Genomic DNA, 25,209 nt, shown 5'->3' on the forward strand with positions numbered 1-25,209 from the left:
TGTCAGGGTTTGGGACATCTGCTGAGGGCTGGAGAGGAACTTACAGTGGGAGGGGAAGGATCCCATCATCATTTTATTTAATTTATTTTTATTATTTTTTATTTTATTTAGAGATACAGCACTGAAACAGGCCCTTCGGCCCACCGAGTCTGTGCCGACCATCAACCACCCATTTTATACTAATCCTACACTAATCCCATATTCCTACCACATCCCCACCTGTCCCTATATTTCCCTACCACCTACCTATACTAGGGGCAATTTATAATGGCCAATTTACCTACCAACCTGCAAGTCTTTTGGCTATGGGAGGAACCCGGAGCACCCGGAGAAAACCCACACAGACACAGGGAGAACTTGCAACTCCACACAGGCAGTACCCAGAATTGAACCCAGGTCGCTGGAGCTGTGAGGCTGCGGTGCTAACCACTGCGCCACTGTGCCGCCCCATGTAGGGACCAATGACATAGGTAGGACAAGGAAAGAGGTTCTGCATAGTCAGTATGAGGAGCTAGGCAAAAAATTAAGAAGCAGAACCTCAAAGGTAATAATCTCTTGATCATTACATCAGCCATGTGCAAATTGGAGTAGGGCAAATAAGATTAAAGAAGTGAATGCCTGGCTCAAAGACTGGTGTGGTAGAAGTGGATTCCAGCTCTTGGGGCACTGGCACCAGTACTGGGGAAACTGGGGACTTTACCGTTGGGACGGCCTACACCTAAACTGTGCTGGGACCAGTGTTCTAGCGAGCCACATAATGAGGGAAGTAGAGAGGATTTTAAACTAAATAGTGGGGGCAAGGGATCAAATTCGGGAAGATGTGGTAAATCAAAGAGTAGAGACAAGGCAAGAGAGAAAGGCATTAATATAGGAAAAGATAAACAGAACGTGACAGGAAGGGACAAAGAGTACAAATCTAAGAATAAATCAGCAGACATGACTAGAGGTTACAAAAATAATAAATGGACAACACTAAACGCTCTGTATATGAATGCACGTAGCATTTGAAACAAAACAAATGAACTGATAGTGCAAAGAGAAATAAATAAGTACAATCTGATAGCCAATTCAGAGACATGGCTGCAGGATGACATAGATTGGGACCGGAAGGGTACTTGACATTTAGAAAGCTCAGGAAGCTAGGAAAAGGTGGAGGAGTGGCTCTGTTAATTAATGATGGTATTAGCACAATAAAGAGGTGATTATCTAAGTTCAGGAAACCAGGATGTAGAAGTGGTTTGGGTCGAGATGAGAAATGATAAAGGCAAGAAGTCATTTGTGAGGAGTGATGTACTGGCCACCTAACATTAACCACCTGGTAGGACAGGGTATAAAGGAGGAAATAATGGGTGCTTGTCAGAAAGGTACGGCGATAATCATGGGGGATTTTAATCTATATATAGACTGGAAAAATCAGATGGGCAAAGGTCATCTCGATGAGGAGTTCATAGAATGCTTTCGGGATAGTTTCTTAGAACAGCATGTTCTGGAGCCAACCAGAGAGCAGGCTATACTAGACCTGGAATTGTGCAATCAGATAGGATTAATTCATGACCTCACAGATGAAGGTTCCCCCGAGGCAGCAGCGATCATAATATGATTGAATTTTACATTCAGTTTGAGGGAGAGAAGAATGGGTCTAAGACTAGCATTTTAAATTTAAATAAGGACAATTATGAGGGCATGAAGGCAGATCTGGGGAAAGTTAACTGGCAAATTAGATTAAGGGATAGGTTAATAGAGATGCAGTGGCAGAGATTTAAGGGGATATTTCAGAATACACAAAATAGATACACTGAATTCCAACAAGAAAGAAAAATTCCAAAGGGAGGACCCACCATCCGTGGTTAATTAAAAAAGTTAAAGATGCTATCAAAATTAAAGAAAAAGCATATAATTGTGCAAAGATGGGTGGCAGGTCAGAAGTTTGGACAGAATATAAAAAGCAGCATAGAACATTTAAAAGATTAATAAGGAGGGAAAAATTAAAGTCTGAGAGAAAGCTGACTAGAAATATAAAAACAGATTGTAAGAATTTCCATATTTAAAAAAGAGTTAACAAAAATTAACACCTCTCTTAAATCTTGCTTTGCAGAAAAAAAAGGGTGGCGCAGTGGTTAGCGCTGCAGCTGCACAGCTCCAGCGACCCGGGTTCAGTTCAGGGTACTGCCTGTGTGGAGTTTGCAAGTTCTCCCTGTGACGGTGTGGGTTTTTGCCGGGTGCTCCGGTTACAATCACCAGGGAAGTGGTACTGAGCAAATAGTTTGAGCTGTGGGCTGACAAGTCCCTGGTTCCTGATGAATTTCATCCTAGGGTCTTAAAAGAAGTGGCTAATGAGACACTTTTAATTTTTCAAAATTCCCTAAATTAGAGGAAGGTTCCATTAGATAGAAAAATAGTGAATGTAACTCCTTTATTCAGCCATAGGGAAAATGATAGAAGCTATTATTACAGATGTTATAGTAGCGCACTTAGAAAAATTCAAGGTAATCAGGCAAAGTCAACATGGTTTTGTGAAAGGGAAATCATGTTTAACCAAATTATTGACATTCTTTGAAGAAGTAACATGTGCTGTGGATAAAGGGGAACCGTATTTAGATTTCCAGAAGGCATTTGATAAGGTGCCACATCAAAGGTTATTGCGGAAATAAAAGCTCATGTTGTAGGGGTAACATTTTGGCATGAATAGAAGATTGGCTAACTAACAGGAAACAAAGGGGAATTGAATACAAAGTAGGGAGGTTATGCTTCAGTTCTGCAGGGCATTGGTGAGACCACATCTGGAGTACTGTGTATTGGTCTCCTTATTTACGGAAGGATGTAAATGCGTCGGAAGTAGTTCAGAGAAGGCTTACTAGACTAATACCTGAAATGCGTCGGTTGTCTTATGAGGAATGGTTGGACAGGCTAGGCTTGTATCCGCTGGAGTTTAAAAGCATAAGAGGCGACTTGATTGAAACATGTAAGATTCTAAGGGGTCTTGACTGGGTGGATGTGGAAAGGATGTTTCCCCTTGTGGGAGAATTTAGAACTCGGGGTCACTGTTTAAAAATAAGGGTCGCCCATTTAAGACCGAGATGAGGAGCAATTATTTCTCTCAGAGGGTCGTGAGTCTTTGGAAATCGTTTCCTCAAAAGGCAGTGGAAGCAGAGTCTTTGAATATTTTTAAGGCAGAGGTAGATAGATTTTTGAAAAGCAAGGGGGTGAAAAGTTATTGGGGGTAGGCGAGAATATGGAGTTGAGGTTACAATAAGATCAGCCATGACCCTGCCGAATGGCAGAGCAGGCTCGCGGGGCCGAGCGGCCTATTCCTGCTCCTAATTTGTATGTTCATATGTTCATTCAACAGGTCAAATATGGGCAAGGAAACCTCCTACTGATTACCACCTACCACCTTCCCTCAGCTGATGAATCAGGACTCCTCCAAGTTGAATACCACTTGGAAAAAACACTGAGGGTGGCAAGGGCACAGAATGTACTCTGGGTGGGGGACTTCAATGTCTATCACCAAGAGTGGCTCAGTAGCAGCACCACTGACCAAGCAGGCAGAGTCCTGAAGGACATATCTGCCAGTCTGGGCCTGCGGCAGGTGGCGAGGGAACCAACAAGAGGGAAAAATCTACTAGACCTTGTCCTCACCGATCTACCAGTTGCAGATGCATCTGCCCATGACAGAATTGGTAGTAGCGACCACCTCACAACCCATGTGAAAACAAAGTCCCATCTTCACACTGAGAACACCCTCCATCATGCTGTATGGTACTACCAATGTGCTAAATGGGATAGATTCAGAACAGATATGGCAGCTCAAAACTGGGCATCCATGAGGCACTGTGGACCATCAGCAACAGCAGAATTGTATTCAAACACAATCTGTAACTTCATGGCCAAGCATATCCCTCACTCTACCAGGGGATCAACACTGGTTCAATGAGGAGTGCAGAAAAGCATGCTGGGAGCAGCGCCAGGCAGACCTAAAAATGAAGTATCAACCCAGTGAAGCTACAACACAGCACTACTTGCATGCCAACCAGTGGAAGCAACATACAATAGACAGAGTTAAGCAATCCCACAACCAACAGTTCAGGTCAAAGCTCTGCAGTCCTGCCACATCCAGTTGTGAATGGTGGTGGACAATTAAACAGCTAACCTGAGGAGGAGGTTCCACAAATATCTCCATCTTCAATGTGGGGGAGACCAGCACATCAGTGCAAAGGAAAAGGCTGAAGCATTCATAAGCATCTTCAGCCAGAAGTGCTAAGCGGATGATCCATCTCAGCCTCCTCCTAAGGTCCCCAGCATCACAGATGCCAATCTTCAGCCAATCCGATTCACTCTACATGATATCAAAAACGGCTGAAGGCACTGGATACTACAAAGGCTATGGGCACTGACAACATCCTGCTTGTAGTACTGAAGACTTGTGCTGCAGAACTAGCCACACTCCTAGCCAAGCTGTTCCAGTGCAGCCAAAACATTGGCATCTACACCACCATGTGGAAAATTACCCAGATATGTTCTATCCACAAAAAGCAGGACAAATCCTATCCAGCCAATTACCACCCCAGCAGACTACTCTCGATCATCAGCAAAGTGATGGAAGGTGTCATTGACAGTGCTATCAAGTGGCACTTAAACAGTAAAAGCGTGCTCACCGATGCTCAGCTTGGGTTCTGCCAGGGCCACTCGCTTCTGACCTCATTTCAGTCTTGGTCCAAACATGGACAAAAGAACTGAACTCGAGAGGTGAGAGTGACTGCCCTTGACATCAAGGCACTATTTGATCAAGTGTGGCATCAAGAAGCCCGAGCCAAACTGATGTCAATGGGAATCGGGGGAAAAGTCTCCACTGGTTGGAATCATACCTAGCACAAAAAAAGATGGCTGTGGTTGTTGGAGGCCTATCATCTCAGCCCAAGGACATCACTGTAGTAGTTCCTTCAGGGTCGTGTCCTAGGCCCAAATATCTTCAGTTGTTTCATGAATGACCTTCCCTCCATCATAAGGTCAGAAGTGAGGATGTTCACTGATGATTGCACAATGTTCAGTATCATTCACAACTCCTCAATACCACAGGAGTCCGTGTCCATATACAGAAAGACCTGGACAACATCCAGGCTTGGGCTGATAAGTGACAAGTAACATTCGTGCCACACAAGTACCAGGCAATGACCATCTCAATCAGAGAGAATCAAACCAGCTCTCCTTAACATTCAACACCATTACCATCGCTGAATCTCCCACTATCAACATCCTGGGGGGTACCATTGACCAGAAACTGAACTGGAACAGCCATAGAAATGCTGCGGCTACAAGAGCAGGTCAGAGGCTAGGAATTCTGTGGCATGTAACCCACCTCCTGACTCCCTAAAGCCTGTCCACCATCTACAAGGCACAAGTCAGGAGTGTGATGGAATACTCCCCACGTGCCTGGACGAGTGTGGTTCCAACAACACTCAAGAACCTGAATATCATTCAGGACATAGCAGCCTACCTGATTGGCACCCCATCCACCACCTAAACATTCACTCCCTCCAACACCGATGCACAATGGCAGCAGTATGTACCATATACAACTTGCACTGCAGCAACTTTCCACACCTCCTTCGATAACACCTTTCAAACCCATGACCTCCACCACCTAGAAGGAAAAGGGCAGCAGATGCAAGGGAACACCCCACCTGCAAGTTCTCCTCCAAGCCACACACCATCCGGACTTGGAAATATATTGTTGCTCCTTCACTGTCACTAGGTCAAAATCCTGGAACTCCCTCCCGAATGTAATGAGAAGCTTTTTACGTTGTCTGATGCAACATAAATAAGATGCGTGGAGTTCAGGTTGTTGAGGATCTCAAACAGGTTTATTAACAGCTAATAAGCATATATAGTGTAGAGCTAGCTATTTGCATGACTTTCCCTTGGTGTTCCAGTTACAGAGTGAGATTGGCATGTAGTCACATGCATCCTGGTATTCAGCTCATTAGCATGCTAAGACCTTAAAGGGACATCACTCTTAAACATGACACCTAACTGCACTGTGAGTGTACCCACACTAGATGGACTGCAGTGGTTCAAGAAGACAGATATAGAGACAGACGGATACTGTTGAGGGGGGATGACCTCCCAGGAGAAAGCAGCAACAGCCAGATCCGTGGCACCACGGAGGGCTCTGCTGCACAGCAGGGGAGGAAAAGGGGTGGAAGAGCCATAGTGATAGGGGATTCTATCGTAAGGGGTACAGATAGGCGTTTCTGTGGCCACAAACGAGACTCCAGGATGGTATGTTGCCTCCCTGGTGCTAGGGTCAAGGATGACTCGGAGCGGCTGCAGGACGTTCTGAAAGGGGAGGGTGAGCAGCCAGAGGTCGTGGTCCATATTGGTACTAACAACATAGGCAGGAAGAGAGATGAGATCCTGCAAAGTGAATATACGGAGTTAGGCAGAAGGTTAAAAAGCAAGACCTCTAGGGTTGTAATCTCAGGATTACTTCCTGTGCCTCGTGCTAGTGAGGGGAGGAATAGGCGGATTAGGCAAATGAATGCGTGGCTGAAGAGCTGGTGTAGGCGGGAGGGCTTCAGCTACTTGGATCATTGGGATCTCTTCTGGCGCAGAGGTGACCTGTACGAGATGGACGGGTTGCATCTAAACTAGAAGGGGACCAATATCCTTGCGGGGAGGTTTGCTAGTAATACTCGGGAAGGTTTAAACTAGTCGTGCAGGGGGGTGGGACTCAAAGTAGTAATCACTCCGATGAGATAGTACAGGCAAATGTAGAGGCTAAAGCAAGCAAGTCCAGCAGGCAGGCCGGGCAGGGGCAGGACAGGGAGCATGGAAGGTCTGCAAGGCTAAACTGCATTTACTTTAAAGCAAGAAGCCTTACAGGTAAGGCAGATGAACTCAGAGCATGGATCAGTACATGGGATTGTGATATTATAGCTATTACGGAAACGTGGTTGAGGGATGGGCAGGACTGGCAGCTCATTGTTCCTGGGTACCAATGCTTCCGGCATGACAGAGGTGGAGGTAAGAGAGGAGGGGGAGTTGCACTATTGATTAGGGAGGACATCACGGCAGTACTTACAGAGGATATCCAGGGGGAATGTCCAGCGAGGTAATATGGGTAGAACCTAGAAATAAGAAAGGGGTGATCACTTTGATAGGATTATACTATAGGCCCCTCAATAGTCAGAGGGAATTGGAGGAGCATATATGTAGGAAAATCACAGATAGGTGTAGGAATTATAGGGTTGTAATAGTAGGTGATTTTAACTTCCCTAATATTGACTGGGACTGCCTGAGTGCTAAGGGATCAGATGGGGAAGAATTTGTTAAGTGTGTCCAGGATAGTTTTCTGAAGCAGTATGTGGATGGCCCTACTAGAGAAGGGGCTACACTCGACCTCCTGTTGGGAAATGAGAATGGGCAGGTGGTTGATGTGTCAGTGGGGGAGCACTTTGGGACCAGTGATCATAACTCGATTAGCTTCAAGCCAGTTATGGAAAAGGATAGGACTGGTCCTCAGGTTGAAGTCCTAAATTGGGGGAAGGCTAATTTCGATGGCATCAGACAGGAACTCTCAAAAGTTGAATGGGAGAGGCTGTTTACAGGTAAAGGGACGTCTGGCAAGTGGGAGGCTTTTAAAAGTGAGATAGAAAGAGTTCAGGGCCGGCATGTTCCTGTTAGATGGAACCTTGGTTGACAAGGGATATTGAGGGTCTGGTCAGGACAAAGAAGGAGGCATATGTCAGGTATAGGCAGCTGGGACCGAGCAAGTCCCTCGAGGAGTATAGGGGATCTAGGAGTACACTTAAGAAGGAAATTAGGAGGGCAAAACGGGGCCATGAAATTTCCCTGGCAGATAAGATAAAGGAGAATGCTAAAAGATTCTATAAGTATATTAAGAGTAAAAGGGTAGCTAGGGAGAGAGTAGGTCCCCTTAAGGATCACTGTGGCAATCTATGTGTGGAGCCACGGGAAATGGGCGAGGTCTTAAATGAATACTTCTCGTCTGTATTTACTGTGGAGAAGGTCATGGAAGCTATTGAGTTCAAGGGAGGGAACAGCAATATCCTGGAGCATATCAACATTACAAAGGAGAAGCTGTTGGAGATTTTGAAGCGCATTAAGGTGGATAAATCCCCAGTGCCAGGTGTATCCTAGGATGTTATGTGAAGCAAGGGAGGAGATTGCTGGGGCCCAAGCAGAGATTTTTGTATCATCGTTAGCCACGGGTGAGATACCAGAAGACTGGAGGGTAGCTAATGTTGTGCCTTTATTTAAGAAGGGCAGCAGGGATAAGCCAGGGAGCTACAGGCCGGTGGGCCTTACATCAGTGGTGGGAAAGTTATTGGAAGGAATTCTGAGAGACAGGATTTATATGCATCTGGAAAGGCATGGTCTGATTAGGAATAGTCATCATGGCTTTGTGCGTGGGAAATCATGTCTCACGAATTTGATTGAGTTTTTTGAGGAGGTGACCAAGAGGACTGACGAGGGCAGGGTGGTGGACGTTGTCTACGTGGACTTTAGCAAGGCCTTTGACAAGGTACCACATGGTAGGCTGGTCCAGAAGGTTCGAACACATGGGATCCAGGGTGAGCTAGCCAATTGGATACAAAATTGGCTTGATGACAGGAGGCAGAGGGTGGTAGTGGGGGTTTGTTTTTCAGATTGGAGGCCGGTGACCAGTGGTGTGCCGCAGGGATCGGTGCTGGGCCCTCTGTTGTTTGTCATATATATTAATGACATGGATGTGAATGTAGGGGGCATGATTAGTAAGTTTGCAGATGACACCAAAATTGGTGGTATAGTGGACAGTGAAGAAGGTTGTCTAAGGTTACAACAGGATATAGATCAACTGGGAAAGTGGGCAAGGCATTGGCAAATGGAATTTAATGCAGACAAGTGCAAAGTGATGCATTTTGGGAAGTTAAACCAGGGCAGGACATATACAGTGAATGGCAGGGCCCTGGGGAGTGTTGTTGAGCAGAGAGACCTTGGGGTGCAAGTACATAGTTCCCTGAAAGTGGCAAGACAGGTAGACAGGGTGGTGAAGAAGGCGTATGGCATGCTTGCCTTCATCGGCCGAAGCACTGAGTACAAGAGTTGGGACATCATGTTACAGTTGTACATAACGTTGGTTAGGCTGCATTTGGAGTACTGTGTGCAGTTCTGGTCACCACACAACAGGAAAGATGTGATTAAGCTAGAGAGGGTGCAGAAAAGATTCATAAGGATGTTGCCTGGTTTGAAGAGCTTGAGTTACAAAGAGAGATTGGATCGGCTGGGTCTGTTTTCCCTGGAACGAAGGAGGCTGAGAGGGGACATGATAGAGGTGTATAATATTATGAGAGGCATAGATAGGGTAGATAGCCAGAGTCGGTTTCCCATGGTAGGGGTAACTAAAACTAGAGGGCATAGATTTAAGGTGAGAGGGAGGAGGCTTAAAGGGGATCAAAGGGGTAAATTTTTCACAGAAAGAATAGTGGGTATTTGAAATGAGCTGCCTGAGGAGGTGGTGGAGGCAGGAACCGTAGCGACATTTAAGGGGCATCTGGACAGGTACTCGAATAAGCAAGGCATAGAGGGATATGGAATTAATGCAGGCAGGTGGGATTAGTATAGATAGGCATTATGGCGGCATGGACGCGGTGGGCCGAAGGGCCTGTTTCTATGCTGTATGACTCTATGACTCTAAGGCAGCTCACCACCACCTTCTCCAAGGCTATTAAGGATGGGCAACAAATGCTGACCTTGCCAGCGATGCACACATCCCATGAAAGAACAACAATAATAAAAATTGTTCCACCATTGGCAGCCTTCAGTTGCCTAGGCCCTTCTTCTTTGGCCTCCTTGTCTCGAGAGACAAGTGCCTGGAGGTGGTCAGTGGTTTGTGAAGCAGTGCCTGGAGTGGCTATCAAGGCCAATTCTCGAGACTCTTCCACTGGTGCTGCAGATAAAATTGGTTGTCAGGACTGTTACACAGTTGGCTCTCCCCTTGAGCTTCTGTCTTTTTTCCTGCCAACAGCTAAGTCTCTTTGACTCGCCACACTTTAGCCCCGTTTTTATGGCTGCCCGCCAGCTCTGGCGATCACTGGCAATTGACTCCCATGACTTGTGATCAATGTCACAGGACTTCATGTCGCGTTTGCAGACGTCTTTAAAGCGGAGACATGAACGGTCAGTGGGTCTGATACCAGTGGCGAGCTCACTGTACAATGTGTCCTTGGGGATCCTGCCATCTTCCATGCGGCTCACATGGCCAAGCCATCTCAAGCGCCGCTGGCTCAGTAGGGTGTATATGCTGGAGATGTTGGCCGCCTCGAGGACTTCTGTTTTGGAGATACGGTCCTGCCACCTGATGCCAAGGATTCTCCGGAGGCAATGAAGATGGAATGAATTGAGACGTCGCTCTTGTCTGACATACGTTGTCCAGGCCTCGCTGCCGTAGAGCAAGGTACTGAGGACACAGGCTTGATACACTCGGACTTTTGTGTTCCGTGACAGTGTGCCATTTTCCCACACGCTCTTGGCCAGTCTGGACATAGCAGTGGAAGCCTTTCCCATGCGCTTATTGATGTCTGCATCAAGAGACAGGTTACTGGTGATAGTTAAGCCTAGGTAGGTGAACTCTTGAACCACTTCCAGAGCGTGGTCGCCGATATTGATGGATGGAGCATTTCTGACATCCTGTCCCATGATCTTCGTTTTCTTGAGGCTGATGGTTAGGCCAAATTCATTGCAGGCAGCCGCAATCCTGTCGATGAGTCTCTGCAGACACTCTTCAGTGTGAGATGTTAATGCAGCATCGTCAGCAAAGAGGAGTTCCCTGATGAGGACTTTGCGTACTTTGGTCTCGCTCTTAGATGGGCAAGGTTGAACAACCTGCCATCTGATCTTGCGTGGAGGAAAATTCCTTTTTCTGAAGACTTAAACACATGTGACAGCAGCCGGGAGAAGAAGATCCCATGCAGTGTAGGTACGAGAACACTGCCCTGTTTCACGCCACTCAGGATAGGAATGGGGTCTGATGAGGCACCGCTATGCTGAACTGTGCCTTTCATATTGTCATGGAATGAGGTGGTGATACTTAGTAACTTTGGTGGACATCCGATCTTTTCTAGTAGTCTGAAGAGACCACGTCTGCTGACCAGGTCAAAGGCTTTGCCTAGGCCCTAAGTTCTGGAATTCCCTCCCTAAACATTTGCCTCTCTTTCCTCCTTTAAGACACTCCTTAAAAGCTACCTCTTTGGCCAAACCTTTGGTCATCTGCCCTAATATCTCTTTACGTGGCTCGGTGTCACATGTTATTTGATAACGCTCCTGTGAAGCCCCTTGGGTTGTTTTACTGTGTCGAAAGTGCTATGTAAATACAAGTTGTTGTTCTTGTTGAAAATTGAAGTTTGAAGCTATAAAATAATCATTGCTGCACATTAGTATCAGCATGTTTAAGAAAATGCAATCAGGGAAGCTTTTCAACTTTTAATATAAATCATTCTGATACCATAAAGATGGATTCAAAGATACAGAAAATACACTGTCTGTATGAATATGGAAAAATAACAAGAAATGCTTAAAAAGATCTAAAGTATAGCACTTTACTTTAGGGTACTGCTGGAGTTTAAACAGATAAAGCTGTGCAGCCTACCAGCCCAGATGACTTACTGATCTAGCCAACACCATCGTACTCATTAGGCCTGCGCCCTGCAGGCATAACTGGAGCCAAATGGAAAGCATCCCAGTTCCCAGTGCCAGATCTACTCCTCCAGGTTCCATTAGTGCACTGGGCTGGTTGGGCAATCATCAGTCTTGTACTGGAGTACTGCAGATCTGCTTGGTTCATGTATTGGCACACTGAGTCTGCCAAGACAGAGCAAAACAGCGAGATGATTTGGTTCTGAACTACTTCATCAGGCTCATCACCTTGAAGCCTATGGTTGAGAACCTTCCAGAACTGTCCTGGAGTCTCCAGGAATTAAAAATTAATCAACGGGATACTCCTGCAAGCAATCCAAGACCGAAATCAGAGAGATTAAAACAAAATTGTACTCGATTAATTTTCTTTGAATATTTTTGTTCATAAAAATATTAACGATGGGGGGAAAATTGTTTTACAGGCTGGAGGCGTGAGGTTATGTGATGGAACCTCCATGAATACCTCCAAACAGGATAGGCAACTCTGCTGGATCTATCTCAACCTAAAAAGAGACCCTGCTTCTCTTCTTCCATTGTTGGTGAATCACTAGCTGATTATTAGACTATTGATGAACTGAAGCTCTGCTGAACCCTCAATAAAGAGCTAGCAGGAGGTCATCGTGTGTGATAGGTTAAACATCAGAACTCACCATAAAGTGCTGCTCACCACAAGATCAACGCACACAAAATAATGGTACCACAAGTTGAAGGCGAGGATTTTGAGCTCAATTGAGCACTGAGTCCTGTGAGGCACAAGGATGGTTTTATACAGCAGTTTCTACTTTGCAAACTGAACTGTGGTTTACTTGACCAAGGACCCATCTTGGCAGCTGTATCAAGTGTTTTTCAGAGCGTATGAAGGTTCTTTTTAGTACGTGGAAGGTACTATGAGATACACAATGAGAAAACTAGGAAAATACAGATACTATGAGAGGAATTTTATGCTCTCCACTGCGGCGGGTTTGGAGGTGGGGAGAGCACATAATTGGGTGGGATGGTGTATTAAATTCCAGAGAGCTTGTTGTGGAAGGATGATGCTGGAGCCTATCTTCACTCAGTTTCACATTTATTGTAAAGAGTAAATGGATTACCAACATGTAGCTCCTCGCTCAAAAACCTCCACCAGTCTAAGTGTCTGCTTAGAAGTGCAAAAGTAAGACCCCCAACACCTTCCACCCATATATAATTAAACAAGTGAACACAATTAACAGATTAACATGCTAGCGGGGGAGGGGAACCCTCCAACCTTCCCGCATCTGCCAAAATTAAGTCTGGGACGGGAAGGTCTGTGAATGCCACTTAATGCCCAACTAAGGGCCTCATCCTGCCACTGCAATTAGCCAAGCGGCAGGCGGGCCTGTCACTGCATGGGAAGCACGGCAAGAAAAACTGCTGGATCCGGCAGTGGGTGGTGGGGGGGTGGTGTTGGTGGGAGGGGGGGGGCGAGTGCGGGTTCATTCATTAAAAGGCACTTAGTGCCTGAATGAGGGACCCAGCATCGAGATGGCGAGGCCTACTGAGAGCCATCCCACTGCTGTTACTGCTGACACCCCTACAATGCCCTCCCCCATGACCCCACCCCGCGGGACCCCTCCCATCCTGACTTACTTGTGGCCTGGGTGTAGTACTGCTCCTCGGCCTCTGCGGTGGTGCTGCTCAGTTAAACAGCTGCTGACCTCTAATTGGACGGCAGCTCTGACAGGGCAGGACTTCCATCGCTGAAGTCCTTGATCCCTTGGAAGACTCGTCGCTATCCAGTTGAGTACCTGATTGGCACTTGATTCAGCTGGCCTCCCACAGAAGGGACAACATAGGGTTCTCAGCAGCACTTTTTCTGAAGGTCAAGACCCCCATCACCTGGATAAAATCCCAGCTTATAACTATTTAACTATACAAAACCAGACTTTTAAAACTCTAAATATGATGACATTCAACAGTCAGTCCCAATCCTAACCACCCCTCATTTCCACACATAGCACCTTCCAGCAGAAACCAGCAGATAGCAATAAGGAGCCAGGCTATGGTTTGTTTTTCCCTGCTCAAGGTCAAAAGCAACAAGTTGTAGTATTGCTATTACCTGTGATAAAACAATCGATTTGAATACTTCCTAGCCACAAAGTCTATTTCTCTCATGAGTGTTTTTACCCCAAAAATATTCTGCAAACACATTTCATTGTCATTTCTGCGTAACACAAACACTTTCAGATACATTAGCAGTTGGGCAATGGGAGTCAGTGTGAAGCAAGATGCCACTTTTTTTTGGAAAAGATCAATTAGTTAACAAGAAGATGTTAATAAACTATTAGAATGGGCAAGTAAATTGCAAATGAATTTGAAGAGTGTGAGGTAGTGCATTTTGGTAGGTGGAATAAGGAGGCCACATACTCCTTGGAAATTAAGGGCGATAAATTCATCTGCCCAATTTCTGGGCACAGGAGTTGTGATTCACAATGTGCTTGCACCCATTCAGAGCAAGGTGGGTAAGACACAAAATTGGTCATCTGAATGATTTCAGCGCAGCAATCTGTGCCTCCAACACCAGTCTGCTCCTCATAATGGTACCAGTGTGGTCTTCACACAGTATGTTGTGCTGGCAATGTTGTTTCCTGATCATGGGTACAAGCTTTTTCTTAAAGGGAGGCTACCTCTTAAAGGCAAATTGGGATTTTTTTTTTCCCAAAATGGAAAACGCTGAAAAATGAACAGCAGGACACACAGAAGGATCGAGATTATCAGCACTGGAGGCATTAGTTCTGCAGATGGGCCAGAGGAGAGACACCATGGTCCCGCAGGGTACCAGGTGACCCTCAAGGACAACCCTCAGAAGAAAGTGAGAGCAGGTGATCAAGAACTCCTGGAGTCTGGACCTGAGAACCTGGCAGCAGTGCCACATCAGGTCTAATGACCTCATGCAGGTGGTCAACGTTATATGTAGATGCATTCACTGACATGTCCTACCCATCACTCCACCAACCTCTCACATTGCTCAATGGACCACACCCCAATTACTCACCCAGCAGCACTTCCTGACACTCAGGACTCACACCTAGCATTCACATACTCCACCTCACCCTTCCACACCTACTATCACTGCAACCTCACATCCACCTCTCATTCCCGCTGCATACCTCCAGTTATTCCAGCTATGACAAGCACAACGTCCTAACACACTACTATACAACCACAGACATTCTGCCTTCCCTCTTGCAGGACAAGATGACATACAATAGAACGGAACACAGCAGAGCTGAACTGGAGAGGGGCAATGACACTTGAGCCCTATGGAGGAGATGGTTCTCTGCATCCTAGAGCTGACTGTGACAGAGCCTGCAGCACCAGCATCACCAGCAGAGGATGATGGCATCTTTCTATCTTATGCCCATTTTCAACTCCCAGCACACCCTCATTCTGCTAACTGGTATGATTAGCAAGCTGCTGATGGTGTGACCATGGACCTCTTGCTTTCGACCCCACTCCACCTTACCTCACCACAACTTTATCCTGCTGATTGCCTGCTTTCAAAACTGCACCTGCCCAGCCACAGGAACCCAAGGAAGGAGAGAAGCAGCAAAAGCATTGAAGAAGAGGCACTGTCACTTGATCTGATGCTCACAGCCACCACTCAGATACTGGCACTGCACATACCTTGGAAGTTGGTATAAAGTTGTGATCAGCACATGATTAGTCATCTGGGCAGGAGTGGGCATGCAGCCAGGCCAGGGGTAAGATTGTTTTATTTGCTAGCTTTCCAGAGGGTGAGGTAGCAGACAAGTTCTGCTGCAAAGGACTCAGATGAGGACCTCAATGGGGCGGCATACAGGACAGCAGTGAATGGGCATGCATCCGAGATGCTGGGTGTATTGGCTGGCCTGCTAGACACTTCCAGTCACTGTGGAATAGCATGGAGGAGTCCAGCTCCAATTTGGCAGACGGCACGGCGTGGATCTTGTCCTCTCTGCAACCTCTGCTCCATCTCCCTGTCATGCTGCAGACCCAGAGGTACTGCCACTGCTGCCCTCATACCTGTTGCAGCCTTTGTGTGGACCGGTCACCTATTCCTCTGCCATCCCTGAAGGATCCGGCAACACTCTCTGGCAAATACACCAAAACACCTCCAAAAACTCTCCTGAGTACTTTCAGACACTTGCCAGCAGAAGAAGTACCATACATTTTACTTACCTGCAATCAGGGTGCTTGGCCCTTTAAATAATGCTACTGCAGGACCCATCTTGTTGCTTTGCGTTCCTTCTTTTAAGAGTGGGCAGCACAGGCATGACCACAACCTGCATTGCCAAGTTCTGGTATCCTGGCATTACAAAGGTCGGGCTGTGTGATGTCAGGTTAGAACCGTTTTCAGGTATTTGGGCACATGCAGGGGAAGCAGCTGCATGTGTCAATATCAATGATGGACAGGTGTCACCTGTCCCGAAAGAATGGAGATAAATCTGCATAGCACAGCTAGTGGAAACTACTCCATTGAATTTCTCGCCCTAAGAGTTTAGATGAGGTAGAAGAGCAAGGGAATCGAATCATTAAAAGTAGCAACACAAGTTAACAAGACAATAAAAATTCAAACAAAGCACGGGGGTTCTTTTCTACAGGAATGGAATTGAAAAGCAGAGAAGCTATGTTAAACTTATATAAAACCTTGGTTAGACCACACTTAAGAGCACTGTATATAGTTCTGGTCTCCAAATTTACAAAACAAAAGATGCATTGGAGAAGGTGCAAAAAATGATTTACAAAACTAAGAGGTTATAATTATCAGGAAAGAGTGAAAGACTGGGGCTCTTCTCTCTAGAAGAAAGCAGACTGAGGGGTGTCCTGATAAAAGTTTTTAAAATGATGAAGGAGTTTGATCGAATAGACATAGAGAAGAAGTATCCACTTGTGAGGGAGACCAGAACTGGGGGTAATGAATATAAGTCACTAATACGTCAATTGGAAATTCAGGACAAACATCCGTACCCAGAGATCGATTAGAATATGAAACTTGCTACCACATGGAATAGTTGAGGTGAATAGCATAGGTGCATTTAAGGGGAAGCTAGATAAACGCATGAACAAGAAAGCAATAGGATATACTGCAATGTTTCCTCTATTTTTTCTTTGTTGTAAGCAACCTGTTTGTTGCACTGTGTGGTCCCTTTAAGATTGCTGCACAGCTGCACTCACACACATCTTAAAGGGGACGTTGTTTGGCCGTGACCTTTTTTTTGCAATGTGTACATTGCAGATTGTTGCACGGTCGCACGCCTAGAGAAGCTTAGAGGAAACACTGATGTATTGATGGGGATGGAAGAAGCAGGGTGGGAGGAGGTGGTGTGGATCATAAACATTGGCACAAACCAGTTGGGCCAAATGTTTGTTTCTGTGCTGTTAATTCTATGTAATGTAATTAAGACAAAAGCAGTTTAATTGCCTCAATCACCAGAGGGATCATCTGCCAAGTAATTTATATTTGAGCTAAAATAAGTCAAATGTTTAATCTTTCTGTGGCCTCTAATGTAGAGTGCAAAGTGATTTGTGCTTCACTTTTTCCACTTGAGTTGATCAGAAAATAAAACAAAATCAAACTGACTATAAGTCTGATGGCAATCAGAGCTGGATCTGTAAAACAGAGGGACAATTTTTCTCAGCTTTGCACCCAGAGAACGTTTGCATTCCAGGTACAAAGGAAGGGAATGAGTGGAGACCCATCCAGGTCTCCACCCTCTCCGTGCTGCCCTTGTACTTCTGTGTCACGTGCTTTCACCTGGAGTAGGCACAGTATTTAAAGGCTGTGTGAATGAGGCAAGATGGACTTCTTCGTACCGTCTACCTCATTGCGACAGGTCTTTGTTTGGTAGAGATCCAAGCAGAGCAGCGAGGAGGCACAAGTACTCGTACCCAGAAACACCCAACCGCCCCCACCATCCACCCCACGAGCTTAAGAGCAGTTGTTAGTATCTACACTCTTGCTCTGTGATAATTTCTGTGGAAATTGGATTGCACTTTTGCAAATCCAGTTATTTCAATTGCTTTTTCATAGATTCTGGGTACTTGATTTAACAGGAGAATTAGTTGATGTCTGGATGGCAATTATCCATGCAGCTCTGCTATTTATTTTTGGGAGGAGGTCAATGGGACTCAAGGTTTCAGGTCTTAGAGACCAGGAATTGGGTTGCCAGAGTTCTCCCTGCCCCCACTTCAATATCCATCAAAGGATGAGTCTCCTCCATCTTGGCCGATAATCGAGATTCCACTGTATAGAACATCTGCATGATGTTTAAGGTTAAATATTCTTGATATGCAGTTTGTGAATAATTACTTCTGTTAAACTATCCACATAATACATACAACAAGCGGTCAGTCTATTACACAAGGATTTTATATTTTAGATGATTGAATGTCACTTTTAACACTTCTAACAGTGATTAGCACTGCGGCCTCACAGCTCCAGCGCCCTGGGTTCAGTTCTGGGTACTGCCTGTGCGGAGTTTGAAAATTCTCCCTGTGACTGCGTGGGTTTCCGCCGGGTGCTCCAGTTTCCTCCCACAGCCAAAGACTTCAGGTTGATAGGTAAATTGGCCATTGTAAGTTGCCCCTAGTGTAGGTAGGAGAATGGTGGGGATGTGGTAGGGAATATGGGATTAATGTAGGATTAGTATAAATGGGTGGCTGTTGGTCGGCACAGACTCGGTGGGCTGAAGGGCATGTTTCAGTGTTGTATCTCTAAATAAATAAAACAAATAAATAAAGATAAGATTACAAATCTATAAATCTATGGTTTTATCTGAATGCTAGAAACGCCGTCACTAATTTTTCCTCCACCCACCCCCACAATTATGTCCTTTCCTATCCTGAAGGGGCATCCTCCAGTACCTTGCCCAGATGCCACTCTTCAAAGTGAACAGCGGGTATCAGCTATCTATTTGACAATGATCAGTACAGCGCAATCCTATCCTCACCTTTTACACATACCTTTCTAAATAACAACCAGCAGAGGGAGCCTAGATTGAACTTTCCCTGCCCTAGGCCTATCAAAGCTGATTCTAATTGCTAGACCCTTAACATTGCCTTGGTGGAGTCAGTTCATAATACAGACCAGCGCTTAAATTTAGTCTCCAGAGCTCAATATCACACTGGGCGGCAAACTAAACTAGTTGTTCATCAAAGAAGCCACTAATAAGGCTATAAAATCACATGGAATGGAGCACTGTGGTGCTCCATATAATGTATCAATGCTGTGTCGTGTGATGACATGGAGTGGCATAATGTTTGCATTTTCTCACTTATCCTCATCTTGTTGTCAGAGAGAGGTGCCAAGTCAGGCACTTCCCCAAAGTGCGGTAGCAGAAGTTAGCACCTTTTAGAGTCAGTTTGCCTCCATTGGTGGCACTGTCACCTCTGAATCAGAAAGCCAGATCAAGTCCTACTCCTAGACTTAAGTAGATGAAATACAGAGAAGGAGCACTATTAGAGGTGTTATCCTTTGGAAGGTGCATTAAGCCAAGATCCTGTCGGCATGTTGACGTTATGCAGGTGGACCTTCAAGAAACGATAACTTTATTCACAGAAGAACGGGCAGTTCTCCCAGTGTATCAGCCACCATACCCTACTCAACCAATACCACCAGAAAACAGATTAGTTTCATCTGGTTGTGGTTTGTGGGACCATGTTGTTCACACAATTTCTTGCATTGTAAATTTAAAATAGATTATTAGATTTTGTATGGTCTTGCTCATTGATAGTTCGGAGCATGGAATGTGGTTGGATTATTTAGCTGCAAATCTGGCCTGTCAATTTAACACCATCACATAGGTACTTATGATAAACCAGGCAATTGTACTGGAGGTCAGTTGCACTAAACTACTTGGGCCAGAGTTTTATGGCCCTGCCACCCCGGACCTAGGGGGGAGGGGTTGCTGTTTCGGTCATCTATCCACCCCCACTGCTATATTACCAGCAGCAAGGGAGGTGAGAAATGGCCCACCCGCCCCAGGTCAATTGCAACCCTTAAGTGGCCAATTAATTGCCACTTAAGGGCCTCCTCCCATTGCTGCTGGTATATTACCAGCGGCAGCTGGGCACTGCGTCAGCTGAGGAGGTCATCCGGTAATACCAGGCGGCCTCCTCGCAGGCCCAGGGGGTCGGGGTGGGGGGGGGGGTCCCTCTTGATCAGGCACCACCACCCTTGCTGGGGCCCAGCCAATTGTCGTCAGCAAGGCCCGAAATCTCACTTACCTTTTTTTGGGCCAGCGTTCCTCTTGTTCCTCAGGCTGGGTGCAGTCCCAGCATTAGCCACCACTCCCGGTGGCGCTGCTGGGACTGAGGAGCTGCCGTCCGGCTGGAGGTGGGACTTTTTGCCTCAGAGGGGCAGAAGTCCCGCCTGAGGTCATTTAAGGGCCTGGGCCACATAAAGGTATGGCATAGCTTCCAGGCCCGGCAGAGGAGGGCTGGCCCCTGACTTTTACGCCTGCGGGCAGGGCTTCCACTGCCATGTAAAATTCTGGTCTTGTAAATTTCAGGCTCCAGGTCAATGTCTGGTTCCCTTAAAGGATTGTTTTGTACCTCAAACAAAGTTTTGGCATCTGACATGTAACTACCATGAGCTCAGAGACATTTTATATGTTCCAAATACAATCAAAGGTTCAAACTCCCAGTGTGAGGAAACATTTCCTAAAACTCAAGAGCACATTAGATAGAAAAAAATGCAATAATGGGGAATGAAACTTTTTTCACATTCGGCACCCATTGTTTGTATCTAACAATTCCAGACTGGTTACAGCAGAGAAGACCTCCCTGTGCTAGGTCCCAAACTCAGAAAAGTGTCTTCTATTACACCATCATGATACTTGCCATTTCCCAAATAAAAGCAGCCATTATATTGCCACACCAGCTAGTTAGTTTGGATGGAACGGCATGGAAGTCAGACCTTTTTGGGAGGGGTGGAGTGGATTGGTGGGGGAGTTGGTGGGGGAATGCGGTTATAGTCCATTGCCTGAAGAGATTTTGTTCTTGTAACAACCTACAAGTTCAATTTCATAACTTTCTATGATGCCACTGCAATTTACAACCTCTAGGTCATTGCTCCAGTGTTATAACCACAGGGCTATTGCATTCTTAGCAATGTCATTCAGAGTTTAATTGTTGAGCTGACGGGCTGGCTGGTTTGCACTGAATTAACTAACCTCTTCCACAGCAGGAATAGGGATGTTACAGTTGACTTCAGTGCCCCAGGATAGATGGGGGTGAGATAGGGGATGGGGGGGTAGAGTCAGGATTCCCACTTCTGATTGTTACCGAATCAATTCCTGCTGGAAATATGCATAATTGGACATCTGAATTGGCTCCAGCTTGATGCTGTCACTTGAGCCTGGACTACTCCATGAAGAATGGCCAGTTGGGCCTACTATGGGAGGGCTGGGAGCACCTATGCATCCCAGCATGAGTTAGACCTTCAGGGTAAAGTGGTATACAAAAATGGAGAAATAATTTCCCATTCCTTTATCTATCACATTTTTCCTCCTATGCACTCTGTAAAGAGCACTGTGCTTTCTGACAGAATGCAATAACCAGAATAGATGAGGCTACTCTCAGCTAGCAGCCCATACAAAAGAGTGATATTTTAATGAGATTATTGAATTACTACTTGTTGAACATACATTAAAGAAAAGCCATGTAAGCAAGTTATTGCTTTTAAAAATATTAATATGCCCCAAAAGGTTGGCCTAACCTCATTAATCCTTTCACTTTCAATGCAGAGATTCAATACACTGATATCATCTACATTTTGAGCAACATGGAAAGCGTGGGCAATTTAATTAACAAAATCATTTGTGATTTACATCACACATTTTACAAGAAAATGAACATGAGGGAGAGGGTACACACAGTACAACCTAGGGTCCCACTGGCTTCCCTCATTGTATATCTTGCTCAAACAACATACGTGGGACCAAGTTTTATTCAACAAAAATTTAGATAGTGCCTACAGAGAATAATTGAAGTTCTGCAGCGCTTTAACCTTTATCATGTTGTGGAGAGATTCACTTACTCTGTCCTGAGGGGCCACAGACCAGCATATTTATCAGCTGGCACTGCTTTGATGTAGACAATTGCATTGGAGTTTGGCATCAGTTGATTTCAGAACATTTGCAACTCAAAATCAAAAATAGTACACAGAATTTACATCATATTTGGTCCAACTAGTTCATGCAATGTTTATGCTCCACACTTCATCTAATCCTAAGATAACCTTCTATGCCTTTCTCCCTCATTATCTAACCCCCTTAAATGCATCCATACTATTCACCTCAACTACTCCTTGCGGTAGTGAGTTTCACATTCTAACTACTCTCTGGATAAAGAAGTTTCTCCTGAATTCCCCATTGGATTTATTGATCATTACAGGCAGTGGTTAACCAGCCAAATGGCATTGTGTTTGACATTTTATTTTCAATTGCAAAATGGAGAGCATGAGGCAGAGGGAAAAGCAAATGGTTAATTGAAGATTTTAAGTTTCTTTTAAAAAAGTTTATAGAATGGTTAAAATAAGTTATATTAGTCTCAAAGAAGAAAATTAAAATTGTATTAAAACTAGGACACGAGAATATAAATAATAGGACACGAAGGAAACAGGAATCAGAAATGGTGCTTACTTTTAAATTATTTTAGGATTAATATAAGACTATCCTTTATGTCTGAATAGCTTTACAAGCGTGTTAATGTATCTTTCCTCCATAATACATCACCTAGACATAACGGCTAGGCCTAGCAAAATAAGAATAACCCTGAATTTACTGACAGTTCAAGAATTGTTAAGTGAGCTTTGTCTAACCGTTCTCTAGGCAGCATTGATTGCTGATGCTGAGGACAGATTAAGCATTGCATTCATCGTCTCAGTGCCACATCCTGTTCCGTATGTCCTTAACATTACCAAGCACCGTATTCCTCTGTGCATCTGCTGCTGAAACCCTCATCCATGCCTTTGTTACCTCTAGGTTTAATTATTCCAATTCTGTCCTGTCTGGTCTCCTTTCTTTCACTTTCCATAAACTTGAATACAACCGAAACTTTGTAGGACGAATCTTAACTCGCGTGAAGTTCATCACTTGGTGCTTACTGACCTACATTGTCTTTCGGTGCAGCAACATCTCAGTTTTAGAATGCTCAGTCTTGTTTTCGAATCCCTCAATTGCCTTTCCCCTCCCTATCGTTGCAATCACCTCCAGCCCTATAAACCTCCAAGATCTCTACGCTCCAGCAAATCTGGCCTCTTACGCATCCCCAAATTTAATTGCTCCACAGTTGGTTGCCGTACCTTCAGCTGCCTGGGCACTTGGCTCTGAAATCCCCTCTCTAACCCCTCTTTTCTCCTTTAAGACACTCCTTAAAACCTACCTCATCAATTAAGCTAAGCCATCTCTCCTAATATCTCCTTCTGAAGCTAGGTATCAAATTTTGCTTTTATAATGCTGCTATGAAGTGCCTTAGGATGTTTTATTGCACTAAAAGATGCTATATAACTGCAAGTTGTTGTTTTATTAGTAAGTCAGGTACATATATGTATATCCTTAAGCTATTTTTTAAAATTATACTGCATTATAAACAGTTTGTTTCCACTTTAAAAGCCATAGTTTTGTTCTGCCGCCCAAAAATGTGAAATGTTTAGCAAGTCAGGAGAGTGAGGTAACAGCAGACTATTTCAGTTTTGTTTTAAATATCTCACTTTCATACGATAACAGATGGATGCATCACAGAGAATGACATTAATATTATAATGGAGTAATACATATTTATATATGCAAGAGACAAGTTGCATCAGAGAAAGCCATGAAAATTTTTGTCTTGAATATACATTGAATAGAATATCCAGCTCAGAAACTAGTGTATGTCAGACACAAGCCTCCTCCCATCCCTCTCCATCTAACTCCATCAGCACAACCTTCAATTCCTTTCTCCCTCTCATGTTTATCTAACTTCCCTTTAAATACATCTATGCTATTCGCCTCAACAACTCAGTGTGGTAGCAAGTTCCATATTCTAACCACTCTCTGGATCAAGAGGTTTCCCCTGAATTCAAATTGGATTAAAAAATGACCATCGTATATTTATGGCCCATAGTTTTGGTTTTCCCCACAAGTAGAAACATCTTCTCTACATCTACCCCATCAAACCTTTTCATAATCTTAAAGATGTCGATTAGGTCACCCCTCAACATTCTAGAGAAATGAGCCCGAGCATGTTCAATCTTTCCTGATAAGTATAAACTCTCAGTTCTCATATCATCCTTGTAAATCTTTTTTGCATCTTCTCCAGTGGGACCACCATCTCGACCAAACCTCCTCCCCAGCACACTCCACCCACACCTCTGATACATGCTGTGAGGAGCTCATGAAGGTCTGTTTGTAAAAGTAGTTGACTCTACCTATTGGTCTCCCAGATCCCCTTCCTGACTCAACCCCCTCTGTGTAGCTGCTCCCAGCTCTCCAACTCATCATCATAGAACTCACAACCTCAACCCAACTCCTACCCAGGCCAGCTCCTGGCTACCCAAAGTCCTGGTTTTGGATCCTCCTTGCCAAAATACAAATATTTGCTTATCCATGAATTTGAAGTAGAAAATCAACTATGATTATACTGAAGGGCTGAATGGCCTACTCCTGCTCCTATTTCATAGCTCCAATGCTCTTTCCCTTGCCACTGTCCACACCAATCAACATGCTTCTTACAAAGCCATTTTCAACCCTTCTACCTTCTCAATCCACAACCAGGTCTCTAACCTGCCTTTTCTCTCCCATTACTACCTAGCTTGTCCACTAAGGGCAGGTCAGGGCTTGACTGTGGTGCCCTCCTTAAGCGAACAGCCTGCCTGCGTTCACAGTTACCAGAGTATAGGAAGGCAGCTAAGGGTCGGTGGAGCAAGACACCGGGAGAGAGGCAGCGCCTTCATGAGATGTGCAGCAGTAATTCTTTCTGAAATTAGTCAAACTTGAAACATACATCGTTTGTTTGCCTCACTTTCGACAAACCAGCAAACCTTGACAGAAATATAAAAACACATACTAAATATGGCTCATTGGACTGTGAACTCTGATTAATGGAAAGAAATAATCCAAATACATTTCCCATGATGTTTTGGGGTTTGCAGATTGAAAAGGAACCAGTCTGCTAAAGTTACGATCAAACTACCTTTCCAGTCATTGCCTCTATCTATAAATCCTCGCATTTTATTTCCCATTTTCTCCACACGACCACACAAGTCCTTTATTACAGAAGGACATTTGGTCAGTTTTGTTTTAAATAGTTCGAGAACACACCAAAACATATTTGCAGCATTGTTGGATTCAATAGCAGGACATTTTCACATGTACAAATTAAAACCAAAATGACCCAAAGTTTGCGTTCAGTGAACTGAGCGCTCTTACCGTCCTCGTTCTCATCAAAAACTGGCGTTTTATGGGAATGGTTAACCCCCATCTTCAGCTCCTCGCACCGTTCCTTAAGATCGATAACATTATCTGAAGGGGA

The 25,209-nt window shown here is 44.9% G+C and overlaps 1 protein-coding gene across 1 annotated transcript in view; it reads right to left on the reverse strand.

Annotated features, from left to right (window-relative positions):
* Positions 1 to 25,186, reverse strand: part of LOC137375553 (serine/threonine-protein kinase 32A-like) — a 344,635-nt gene extending 319,449 nt beyond the window's left edge. Inside the window, exon 1 of the mRNA XM_068042898.1 lies at positions 25,107 to 25,186. Within this exon, the coding sequence (XP_067898999.1) occupies positions 25,107 to 25,158 (52 nt within the window). The 5' untranslated portion in view covers positions 25,159 to 25,186. The remainder of the gene's footprint in view (positions 1 to 25,106) is intronic.
* Between the last annotated feature and the right edge of the window lie 23 nt (positions 25,187 to 25,209).

The sequence above is a fragment of the Heterodontus francisci genome, chromosome 12 (genome assembly GCF_036365525.1).
Source record: "Heterodontus francisci isolate sHetFra1 chromosome 12, sHetFra1.hap1, whole genome shotgun sequence".
NCBI lineage: Eukaryota > Metazoa > Chordata > Chondrichthyes > Heterodontiformes > Heterodontidae > Heterodontus > Heterodontus francisci.